Below are 12,010 nucleotides of genomic sequence, written 5' to 3' on the forward strand. Positions count from 1 at the left end.
AGGGGATTTCTAGTAGTCGATGACACTTGGACTCTGCTTGCCGGCGTAAGGCAGCATCTCCCGTTACTTCACAACTGTGTCCAAGCTCTGCGGCATCACCGCAACCCTAAAAAGATGGTGGGGAGCAATTCAAGTCAACGACAAGGAGAGCAATACTGCTGCAATACCACTTCAATGTCTTTGGTGCAGTACTTCATTCTGCTGGTCAGGAACTTTCCATGAGTTGCCAAAGCTAGCAGCGTACTGGGACACAATTCCTCCCATTGTGGTGAAATCATCTACGACAAAGAATGTCAATAAATTACACCACCAGTGAAAAATTCAAAATCATCCATTTTTGGGAGAGTCTTGTCAAAGTTTAATTGACGCACCGTTTGGGTTGTTGTTGTAGATTCCACAAAGCCCCCTAGTGGCTGCCAGATGCTCAGACGTTACTGTCACATAGACACTGTTGACCAGGTCAAACTTCACCCTCACCCCGAGAACACTCTCCACAAACACATAATCTCCAAGCCAGTGGATACTCACTCCTACAAATGGTGAGACATAAATCACGAAAGTAAGTTTTAAATGGGGTTGCATTTTGAGATTTTGCCCATGGAATGCTGATGTCACTATTATCCATATATATTATTGTATGTTTTGCTTCACGTAATAAATAAACACTCAACAAGACGGTTAGAATGCATGTTGAAGATCCTGGACATAAATGTGTTCTTGTTGACGATGCGCGGATGAGTGACAGCCTACCATTTTGAAACAGGGGTTCGCCATTTGGAACGTGAAAGTTGTTGAGGGTTAAATTCCTGTGGTGAATCGTAACTAAGTTAAGACCCATCATCATCTTCAGAGCCTGAAAAGAAAGGCCCATTGACACATTTGCACTGAATGTATAAGAACCACCGTAAGTTCCATTTTGCATTCCATTGTCAAGTAAGCTTTTTCAAAATCTTAAAATATTCCACAATCATATTATCCATGTCGTCGTGGAAGCATGTCATACCTTACTGCAGTCTCCTGCACTGGCACAGACCGTGCTGATGTAGATCGCCCAGGTCCCATCGGTGGATGAGGTTAGCAGGTAAGTGCAGCTACCCTGGAAGTGGAAGTGCTTCTTGTCAAAAGTGCGATAGTGGGATCCACCCCAGGACATGCAGGTGGCTGAGCCTTGAGGCGTCCTCACGCTACTGAGAAGACCCCCACGTACTAGCGGGGAGAACTGCGAGTCTGGAGGTGTGTGAAACAATGTGAGCAAGTCATTGATGAAACAGAGAAGGGCGTTAAGATGCACTTTTGTGTAAATGTGCATGTGCGTTCCCATTTTGGTACCTGGCAGGAGAGTGTAAGTGCAGGACAAGCAGGTCTGGCCCGAGGCATTCCTCCAACTTAATCCCCACTGGCTGCCGCAGCACTGCTCCATCGTCATTAGGGAGGCGTTGTGGACTCCAGGGAACTCTGCACAACTCCAGGTGGAGTAACACTGCCCATGCGTTCCTACACCTATGTGGGAGTAGAGGTATCATGCATAATTTTGGAAAGTGCCCCCAAACCCTCAGTATTTTTATGTGTTAAGTACACAAAATCAAATATTTATTCATTGCATTTTACTGAATCACTTTTTTTTCTCTCTTACCATCTGAGCACTGCTGTCCACTCCACCCTTCACAGCATGCTCGCACTGTCTTGTTCAACATTTGGCTTTCCATAACTGGCAGTCTGAGGTGGGCAGAAAAGTTCGTTGACATCTTCATCATTGTCAGATGCAATACTGGTTGTTGTCACTTCTGTGACAATTGTATCATACATGTAGTTTCTCATATTTTGAAACCTTGGTGAACACATTGCTCCGGGCTGAGAAAAAAAAAACACGAAGCGCCAAGCTTTCCTGCAAAATGTGTGTGTGTGTGTGTGTGTGTGGGGGGGGGTTGAGGGTTTTTTTTTTCCTCGCTGGCTCCAATCCAACATTCAAATGACAAAAATAATGAGCCATTGCCTCGTTTTTCGATTGCCAATTGAAAATACAATACACGGATGATTCGTGTGCAGCGCATTTCACAAAATGCTGAAACGCGTCGCACTGGGTGGAAACCAGACAGCCGACGTCACCATGACGTCGCTCCACCAAAATCATAAAAGCCTCGATACGCTCATCACTAAATAAACTACTGTATTCCCGACCGGGATTACTCGACACACGCAGCGAGGTCGACGACACTGGCAAGTACGTCCCAACGGGATGTTGTACAACGGGATGTTTTCACGCGCGGGTGAATCGAGTATTTGCATGTAACTTTATCACAATGGTGTGAAAGGGAAAACGAGTTTGCCACTCCGCGATATTGCCGATTCAAAAAAAAAATAGTGGCATGTTGTGCATGATGCTTCACATTTTTTCCGCAGCTCCAAACCTCGTCATTAGACACATATTACAGTTCCAGCGCAAGGGTTCCTAATTGCAAGGGTCTGACAAACGACGGTTGGGGTTCACGGACGGCGCGCATGGAACCAGTTTGCACATCGTCGTAAGAATATGTCTAGCGGCATATGATGGCACGCTCGGTTATCGCGGTAATTACCATGTTTTCTTTTCATTCATGTTTTTTATTAAAATGTTTACTGTCAAAAATAATCTCAATAAGTAACGGGACCCGGTACATCCATTTTGTATTGCTTATTCTCATTGGATCCTCGCCCATCTGACTTTGGGCAATTTTAGAGTCTTCAGTGAACCTCAAGTAACTCGCATGTTTTTGGAATGTGGAAGGAATTTCATTCAGAGTAAGCCCACCCAAGCACAGCGTGCGAACATCCAGACATGAATTTGAACCTCCAACTTGAAACTGCGCGCAGTCGGTCTAATTAGTGGATGCTCAATTGAGGTGTCGGAAAGTGAGTCCGGATGATTACTCGGACTTCATCATAAAACGTGTTGTTATTGTATGAAAACATGAGGTACAAACTCAAAAGCTCAGCATTACGCATTTAATGCACCAAAGTTTGCGTGTGGGTGTGCAATGGGTGCGGAAAAAATGCTGAAAGTCTTTGCGACTGATAAGTCACTCTTAGCTCACTATCATATGGACCTTGGGAGCTATAGCTCAAGAAGTTAATCATCCTTAGAGAACTGGTGATGCAGTTCAGTTAATGTTCGGCTACGATGTCAGGTGAGGGTGGGGGATTTTGTGTTTAGCAATGTCATGTCACAGTTGTCCAATGGGGGATTTGCACAAATGTCATTCAATTGCAGTCTGGACACAGACGTGTGAATGACAAAAAATAAAAATAAAAATGAATTGTGGATCATACTGCATGCATAGTTAACATTGTCACTCCTGGCAACCAATCGCTGGAGTAGTCAGCTTTTCCCCTGAAGCAAGTGAAGCCGTATAATAAATGACGGCTTTTATGGCGGTGACTATTTGACCCAGAAAAAGACTATTTCCATTATTTCCTATCATAAAAAAAGTGGACGGCATCTCTGAACCGATAGCATTTCACTGCAGAGGTTTTGCACACTCTCAACATTACTCGTGAAGTGTAGTACATATAGCACGTTTTGCCTCACTCTTAACCTGTAGTTGTCCGACTAGTATGCCAGAGTTGTTCAATTAGTGAGGATGGGGTTATTCCATCGAATAAATGCTCAACCAGCTTTCCGTCACCCTCCCTTTTAATGCTCTAAAAGCAGTGAATGACTTACTTGTACAACGAGCAGAGTGCCTTGAGACCGTGCTGTTGGTAGTAGAGCGCTATGCCATCATCGCCGCCATGCTTCGACCTCATGGACTCCACATCCAGCCTCCAGCCTTGGGTGTTATACTGGTAAACTTCAGAGCAGCTCACCTCCAGCTGCAGGCGCGGGGTCAGGACCCGATCCACTTTTTGCTGTATTGTGTGTTCGCACCAGTGTCTGAAGGAAATGTCCATGTCAGTTAATTCTTTTTGCGACTTTAAACCGCCCGTCCATCCACCCACTATAAAGCTTGTATTCAAAAAATAATCTAGTGCAGTGATGCTCAAAATGTGGTACCCAATTTGTGCTGTAGGGGCTTCCACTAGTTGAATCTTTGCCTAAATCCAGTTCAGTTGTGTTGAACTTTTAGGGGTAATGCATTTACATGTCATCTTCATTTTAATATAATATATTATTTATAATGTATATATTTATTTGCAAGGTATTCAACTTTTTACATTTAGATTGAAGCCTGAAGCGCATTATTAATGTTCAAAATCGGTATGATGTTCAATATTTTGGGGGAATTAAGTCTCATTTTCCATGAACACATTACTGTATTTTAACATTGGTCGTGATGGAGGAGGATTTTTTTTTTTTTTTTGTCCAATGCATGTCTGATATCCCACTACATCCAACAACAACAATAACACAGTTACAGGACAAATTATAAAGCTAATATTATAGGATTTGTAATATTTTTGGTGTATTTAATATGTGCTACTTTGTATAATTTTTTTCATTGATTGTTAAATAATGCATGCAATGTGTTCCCATTCAAATATGCATTTGTTGCATCTTATATGCTTACCCTTTTCCCATAACTGTCTGCAGTCCAGCCAGGGTCAGTAGCAGTGCCTCCACAGTCCAGCAACACATGCTTCAATTACTCTAGGGGAGTGGAAGGTGGTGGTGGTGGTGGTGGTCGACCGAGAGTCATTCTAGGAATCTCCGTAAAGCTCAACTCAAACACAAGAGAAAATACATTTGACATTTGAAACTTTTGAAAGCTAATGTAATTGCTGTGGGACACTGGAGCAATTTAAATATCTTAAATAGATTGAAGATATGACTCTAAAATTCTCACAATGTTGAAAAAAAAGTTCTTACCTTTAAAGTGCTTCTGAAATGTTTTTTTCCCCCCACAGAATGTATTTAGTATTTTAGATATTCTCAATTCTTTTTTTCCTTAAACTATTTTTCTTTGTTATTCAGTCTGCACTGAAATGATATTTTACCTATTGAAAGGGCTGAAGCATGGTTTTTAAATGCGGGGGTCGACTCAAAGGACGTACAGTAGCATCTGAACCTTCGGTCATTGGGTAAGAGTGGAAGGTCACAGCTGGAAGCGCTGGAATTGGACGTCGGCTCTTTGACGGACACATTCCGTGACCTCACAGCGTCAAACGTTATAGAACGTGGGAGGTGACGGTCAGGGGTAGCGGAGCCTTGGTCACAGAATAAAGACATGTTTGTCCAAGCCTAATCCTGTAAAGAGGGGCATTTCGGGAAGGGTGATGGAGCGGTTTATTGAATGAAGCTTGTGCACAGGCATGGGGAACGAGAGAGTCACCAATCTATTCTCTCTGACCTCCCGGCCTGACAATGAGGGCTCAAACACAGCTGTCACCGCCCTACACCTTACTTTTGCCGAGTAGAACAAACATAACAGAGATTACTTCCAAAAGGTGATCCGTTGATACCAGTCATTGCCATTTGAAAGGAATAAGTTATGTCGCAATATTATGCTCTTTATTGGTAGTAGTATTTTGGCAGAAATGCAGGCAACCATTCCTGTTTTGGGACTTATCCTCCGTTGATTTGCCTAAAACTCAATGAGCCATGTCTACTGTAAAAATAATGCTTTGTCGGCATCTGGTGGCATCTTGGTGCTTCGAAACTATGTTGAACTGAGGGAAGTAGCTTCAAAAATCCAACCATAGCGTTGCATAATAGAAAAAGGTGCTTTGCCGCATCCATAGGCAATTTGAAACCTTTGTGTGTCGGCATCAATTGCTTGCCAATGAATGGATGGATGGCATCAAGGCTCTGTCCTTATCCCCTTTAATCTTACCCTACTGTAATCTTAATATGATTTTTTTCCACAGCTTTATCAGTTATGGAGGCAGTTGCCGTTTTTCTTTCAATGATACATTATTTATAAAGCAGACTGGGTTTTTTTAATGTGAATGTGTCCTTGAGTAAATGTGTTTGTTGACTTTGCTGACTCACTGTCAGGTTCTGTTTTGGCACACTAATGCCGCCAAGTTTGGAAAATGTTTTTTCTGTCAAATATTTGAAGTAAGACTGGAACTGCAGGTAGCACTAAATCTTAATAGCATCAGCAAATATTTTGACCAAACAATACAGCCAATTAAATTTGAATCATCTGAAAACTTGACATTTTGACACACCGACATATTGTAACTATGTAGTCTATCTTGAATATATGCAACCCCCCCGCCCCCCCCAAAAAACAACACATCAGCAACATAAAAAGAGAGTGACCAATTCAGTTCTGTAAATTTGAAAGGTCAATTGGAATGGAACTTGTTATTACTGTTGATATTATTCTTTTGATGCTTTCTTTGTTTGTCTTCCCTAATTGTTTTTTTTTTTTTTTTGTATTGACTTTTAGCAATGAGGCTGCTCTGTCTGCTGTGTTTGTTCTGCCTGGCTGCTTGTGAGGCTTCCAGAGCACGAGACTGGGCTCATCACGGTGCGCCCATGTTTGCCGACCTGACGCCTCGCGAGATGAAGGCCGTCCGGGCTTACCTCTGTGGAATTGCAGAATTTGGACTCACCGATGCAGATAACATGGCTGTCAAAAAGAACATCATCCTGATGATGGAGCTCCAAGTGCCAAAAAAGCATGAAGCCTTGAGGGCCTTGGACCGTGGTCAGGCCAAACCTCCGCGCCAAGCTCGTGTGGTTATCCAATTTGCTAACCAAACCAAGCCCAATATCACTGAGTTTATTGTCGGACCTCTACCATCTCCAAAGTCTCACGAGGTGAAGAAGTTCAAGGGAGATCGGCCTATCCCATTCGAGTCAAGACCAGTAACGGGAATGGAGTATCACCATCTTCATCACAACATTGGCAAATTCACAGCAAAAGCTCACAAGCTTCTGTTCGAGAGCACAGGAGGATTTACATTCACCAACTGCTCCGATCGCTGTTTGTATTTTATCGACATAGCCCCTCGAGGGCTGGCTTCAGGTGAGAGGAGGTCCTGGATAATGTTGGTCAAGTTTGTGGAAGGATATTATATTAATCCCATTGGGTTTGAAATACTAATCAACCATAAAGACTTGGATCCAGATAAGTGGACTGTTGAGAAAGTGTGGTATAACAGTATGTACTTTGATAGTGTGGAGGACTTGGTCGAAAAGTATGAATCGGGAGCTGTGGAGAAGATCCGTCTACCCCAGCATGATGACACTGATCTCTACTCCACCTACATCCCTCGGGGTCAAAGCAACACTCCCACGGATATCCACGGCCCAAAACTTGTCGAGCCTCAAGGGCGCCGCTATCACATTGATGGCAACTTTGTTGAATATGCCGGATGGTCGTTCGCCTACAGGGTGCGTTCATCAGCCGGACTTCAGGTCTTTGACGTCCGTTTTAATGGCGAACGGATTGCCTATGAGATCAGCCTCCAAGAAGCGATTGCTTTCTATGCTGGAGACACTCCTGCAGGCATGCAAACAAAATATATTGACACGAGTTGGGGCATGGGCGCCTTATCATTTGAGCTAGCCTCTGGAATAGACTGTCCAGAAATTGCCACCTTTGTCGACCTTTACCACTACTTTGACACCGACAAACCAGTGCGCTTTAGAAATGCACTCTGTATATTTGAGATGACCACAGCTTTGCCTTTGAGAAGACATTTCAATGTATTTGGGGGAGGGTATACCTTCTACGGAGGACTAGACAACACTGTGCTGGTGTTACGGACCACTTCAACTGTTTACAACTATGATTACATTTGGGATTTCATCTTTTACCAAAATGGGGTGATGGAGGTCAAGGTCAGCGCCACTGGCTATATCCATGCTACTTTCTTCACGCCAAATGGACTTAAGTATGGCCGCAAGGTGTACAGCCATGTGCTGGGAAACCTGCACACGCATCTCATCAATTACAAAGTTGACCTGGATATTGCCGGTAAGAAGGATATATTCGCACACCCTGAACTGATTGCCAAGCAATTGCAGGCCACACATAGATAAACAACCATTGGCGCTCACACTCACACTTGGGGACACTTTATAGAGTATTCCATTAACCTGCCATACATGTTTTTGGAATGTGGGAGGAAACCAGAATACCCAAAGAAAACCCATACAGGAAACATGCAAACTCCACAGAGGAAGGCCAGAGTCGGAATCGAACACCTTTGCACTGTCATTCTAATGATTAGTCCCATTCTGAGTCAGAATGACTGTACACGTCGTATAGATTACATTTATGATGCAGCCCAAGGCAGTTAAAGTGTAAACAAACCAATTCAATTTGAAATCTAATCGCTGATGATCGCAAGAGATGCTTTTGTGTGCACAGTAAAGCCAGATGCTTTGTAGTTTGTTTGTGTTTCTTCTGACTATTACTTGTTCCAACACAGGTCGGGAGAACAGCTTTCAGAGTATGAATTTGAAATACGTCAACTTCACAAATCCCTGGAGCCCCAAGAATTTCATCGTCCAATCCAAACTCAATTGGACGGAACATAAGACGGAGCGTTCTGCCGCCTTCCGCTATGGCAAAACGTTCCCTCACTATGTCCATTTTTACAACCCTAATGAGAAAAATAAGTGGGGACATCAAAAGGGCTACCGTATTCAGTTCAACTCGCATGGTGACAGTGTGCTTCCAAGAGGCTGGAAAGAAGAAAACGGCATCAGTTGGTCAAGGTAATTCCATTTGCGAAAAAGTACATTTATTTTTGGGGGTTCTATAGAGCTGACTGGGTATTATTTTGTGTGTGTTGGACCGTGAATTTGTTTTCTCTTTGGCTGACAGATGATACGATAAACATTTGTTTTCGTCAGATATCCTCTGGCCGTTACCCGTCATAAAGATAGTGAGGCCACCAGCAGCAGTATTTATAATCAGAATGACCCCTGGAAACCTGTCGTGGCATTTGAGGACTACATCCGCAACAACGAAAATATTGTCAACCAGGTAAAAAAAAAATATATTTTTGGATTAAATTGCAAAAGTAATATTTTGCACAATTTTTCACTTTGTTGGTACTGTCTGGAACACTTCGTGATGAGTCATATCAGGTTGTGCAAAGTCAAGGCATATGCTGGCATTTTCTTTCTTCCTGTTTACATGTTCAAGCACTTCAATGAACATGTTATGTAGGCTGATGACAAATGTGAGAGTAATGTTGTCTTTCTTGTGAGTAGGATCTGGTTGCCTGGGTGACGGTGGGCTTCCTGCATGTGCCTCATTCAGAAGACATCCCCAACACGGCAACACCTGGCAACGCAGTGGGCTTCTTCCTCCGACCCTTCAATTTCTTTGATAAGGACCCTTCGGTCGCATCGAGAAGCACGGTCATCGTCCGACCGGGCCCGGAAGGGAAGCCCGAAGTTCAACGGTGGACGCCAGCGGTCGTAGGTCATTGTGTGACAGACAAACAGTTCTTTTACAACGGCACTTATGCGGGTGTTTAGGAGATGTCGCTCCTCGGCTTTGTTTGACTCGCCTGAGAAAGATAACCAACCAGCAGTGTGGAGTTTCCACATAACTTCTATAACGTTTCAAAAAAACATAAATATGAAGAGGTTCACTATCGTGTTCATTTGGTCTTAGTGCATTTAATTAATGTGGCCAACTAATCTTGCATTCAAGTCATTGAGTTGCATTAATTCATTGACCCTAGGTTTCACTTTGCACGACATGTCAAAAAGGGGACGGGGCGACCGCTTCTGCCAATCCAACGAGGCATTACCATGGCTGAGGCTTAGCAGTGACCGGCATGCAGGATGCAGGATGCAGGATGCTCCGTATCCGCACAGCGAGTGGTAAACCCGCTGGCTCACAGCATGCTCTGCTTGCCCTCTTAGCTGGGATGTTTTGACCCGAAAGGCAACAAGGCTCTGAGTGCAAACAGTCTGATACTGGATCCTTTGCGCAAACAATCCAGGATACCGCTTGCTACCATGGTAACCTAATTATATAGGGACAAAATATGTCATGTAGCATCATATTTCCAGATAGATTTCTGGCGTACTGATATCACAGGAAATGCAGGAAATGGTCAAAGGAAATACAGTTATGGAATCACATAGTACTTGTTTTCTTTTGCATCAATGAGACGCTAAAATGTACAGTATGTCAAACCTTGTGAATGGATCTGTATGGGTGTCAGTAAATAGCAGCAGTTTACTTGTGTGAGCCAAAGGAATTGTCAAAATCTGAAGTCGGTTTTATTTGTGTGTCAATGTCCGTGTTAAAAGTTCAGAGTATGAGAGCTATCCACGTATTAGGGAATGAACGATGGAAGGGAAGCGGACACAAACTAGAGTAACAAGAATTCCTATGTTATTGTCATGGAGATGACGGCCATGACGTCACACAAGAAAAGTTAGTGGGAATATAACATACACTAAATGTATTTTAAAATGGCATGCAGCATCCTTAAAAACCAGAGCGGTGTTTTAATTTAGTCACGCAATAATGTTTGAAAATGATTTGTCTGCCCTCTTTGTTCGCTTAAAGTAGAAATGTGTTTTATTTTACTTAAGAAAATGTTGATGAAAACATTTGGGTGCAGACTGTAACAGCTTCCCATAAAGCTGTTCTTGTTTCCTGTTGGTTCTGTCTGTTAATTGGGTTTTATGCATTTGTTGTCGTCTTTATAGCTGAAATCTGTGAAATAAAATTTGAAAAAACTGCGTACAGTGAAAAACATACATCACTGAAACGTTACATCCAACATTATTTTCTACTCATCAAAGATGAGCTTTTCTCCAGCAAGACTTCTGAATCCCCCATGATGTGTAAGATGTAAGGCTACCAGGAACAAAACGAATGGTCAGTGTGAAGGAACATTCGACTTTGATTGTTTGTCAGTAGTAGCACGTACACTCAACCTCCATCCATATTTTGGGAAGCTTGGCTAAACCAGTCTTTCTACGCCCCCTGCTGGTTGTGTGATACTGTACACACAGATTCGGAGTTTAGCAAAGCGGTCCCCGACATCCCGACTGCGTTTCGACGTTACGAGCGAAAGGGAAAGAGGCGACTACGTTGACACGCTCATGTATAATCACACAAATTGCTATTCTCATTATGACTGTCGGCTTCGTAAGTCACAGACACAGACTTCCAATTTACTGCACGATTGCACGGGCACACCTGGGTAAAACGCATGTAGTCGTAATAGTAATGCTGGTTCACGTAATTAAACTACTAATAAACTACATTGTGAACATGAACGAATACTGTCCCTGCAATCCTTGACAAATTTGATCTCTCCACTGTTCATCCAATGACAGTGTAACGCTGTCGTTTGGCCAGTAGAGGGTAGTCACTCCGTTTATATTTAACAGTAAAATTTAACAGTAAACCAATTCCACCGGACTCGATTTAGATGAGGTTTTTAAAATAAATAAATCTGTTGATAAAGATAGGCGGCAGCATTGACTCGGGTAAAAGGGTTATGGCACCCCAATATAGAATTATATACGGCGCCCTCAACAAGATTTTTTAATGGCGCCCTCTTGTGTCAGTGATTATACATGCATTTACAAAAAAAAATAAATTAAAAACGATGATTTTTTTTTTTTTTACAAACAAAACAAAGCTGATAAATATTGTCGAGTATAGTTAGAAATCAGCCAAGAGAGGGTGGCAGGAGGAAATAGTTGGTATGGGGAACAGGTACATCGTCGTCGGCATTTATTTGATATTAGTTGTCCACTGTCTTAAACAACATGGCTTTTTGACAAAGGGCCAGATGCCTGGTGTGCTCATATACTTTCCAACATACACATCTCAATCCCCAAGGAATAGTGCTGCCAAGCGGCCCAAGGGATCTTGTTACAGCATGACATCTGCAGACAAACAAAAACAAGTTGACTGTTTGTGTCTCCGACCGCTTCCATTAACTCTGCTCCTATACCCTCTGGAGAATGCTTTGTGCTCCATATGCTCTGATTCACTAACATAGTGTAGGTTTTACTCAGATGCTTCTGCACCACCAGACCACTCCCATGAAGAGATCTTTTTTAGAGTCGGGTCAATAAGGTAAAATG

General features: G+C 42.9%; 2 protein-coding genes and 1 long non-coding RNA gene across 3 annotated transcripts in view; 1 reads left to right on the plus strand and 2 right to left on the minus strand.

The window, feature by feature from the left end:
• Window positions 1–171: 171 nt before the first annotated feature.
• LOC109518083 (SCO-spondin-like) lies at window positions 172–4,612 on the minus strand. The gene is made up of 8 exons (XM_019873699.1): window positions 4,545–4,612; window positions 3,701–3,910; window positions 1,634–1,716; window positions 1,330–1,500; window positions 1,004–1,227; window positions 751–853; window positions 372–530; window positions 172–278 (listed from the first exon to the last, which is right to left on the minus strand). Exons 1-8 carry the CDS (start codon window positions 4,610–4,612, stop codon window positions 172–174), a joined length of 1,125 nt encoding a protein of 374 aa, XP_019729258.1.
• Window positions 2,119–10,646, plus strand: aoc1 (amine oxidase copper containing 1). Its single transcript, XM_019873785.1, has 5 exons — window positions 2,119–2,221; window positions 6,372–7,907; window positions 8,365–8,653; window positions 8,792–8,924; window positions 9,155–10,646. Exons 2-5 carry the CDS (start codon window positions 6,374–6,376, stop codon window positions 9,422–9,424), a joined length of 2,226 nt encoding a protein of 741 aa, XP_019729344.1. The 5' UTR covers window positions 2,119–2,221; window positions 6,372–6,373; the 3' UTR covers window positions 9,425–10,646.
• LOC109518118 (uncharacterized) overlaps window positions 10,551–12,010 on the minus strand; it is a 12,790-nt gene continuing 11,330 nt past the window's right edge. Inside the window, exons 3-4 of the long non-coding RNA XR_002168668.1 lie at window positions 11,746–11,809; window positions 10,551–10,622 (exon numbers count right to left, since the gene is read on the minus strand). This is a non-coding gene — a long non-coding RNA (uncharacterized LOC109518118). The remainder of the gene's footprint in view (window positions 10,623–11,745; window positions 11,810–12,010) is intronic.

Source organism: Hippocampus comes, unplaced genomic scaffold (assembly GCF_001891065.2).
Source record: "Hippocampus comes isolate QL1 unplaced genomic scaffold, H_comes_QL1_v1.1 scaffold126, whole genome shotgun sequence".
NCBI classification, from domain to species: domain Eukaryota; kingdom Metazoa; phylum Chordata; class Actinopteri; order Syngnathiformes; family Syngnathidae; genus Hippocampus; species Hippocampus comes.

Bases quoted from the DNA above. Each gene is read 5' to 3' on its own strand.
- LOC109518083 (XM_019873699.1), bottom strand. From the start codon at position 4,612: ATGTGTTGCTGGACTGTGGAGGCACTGCTACTGACCCTGGCTGGACTG. The intron at 3,911-4,544 runs GTAAGCATATAA...CATTTCCTTCAG, and splicing joins CAGACAGTTATGGGAAAAGG to ACACTGGTGCGAACACACAA. The intron at 1,501-1,633 runs GTAAGAGAGAAA...ACTCCCACATAG, and splicing joins TGGACAGCAGTGCTCAGATG to GTGTAGGAACGCATGGGCAG.
- aoc1 (XM_019873785.1), top strand. From the start codon at position 6,374: ATGAGGCTGCTCTGTCTGCTGTGTTTGTTCTGCCTGGCTGCTTGTGAG. The intron at 8,654-8,791 runs GTAATTCCATTT...TGTTTTCGTCAG, and splicing joins AACGGCATCAGTTGGTCAAG to ATATCCTCTGGCCGTTACCC. The intron at 8,925-9,154 runs GTAAAAAAAAAA...TCTTGTGAGTAG, and splicing joins ACGAAAATATTGTCAACCAG to GATCTGGTTGCCTGGGTGAC.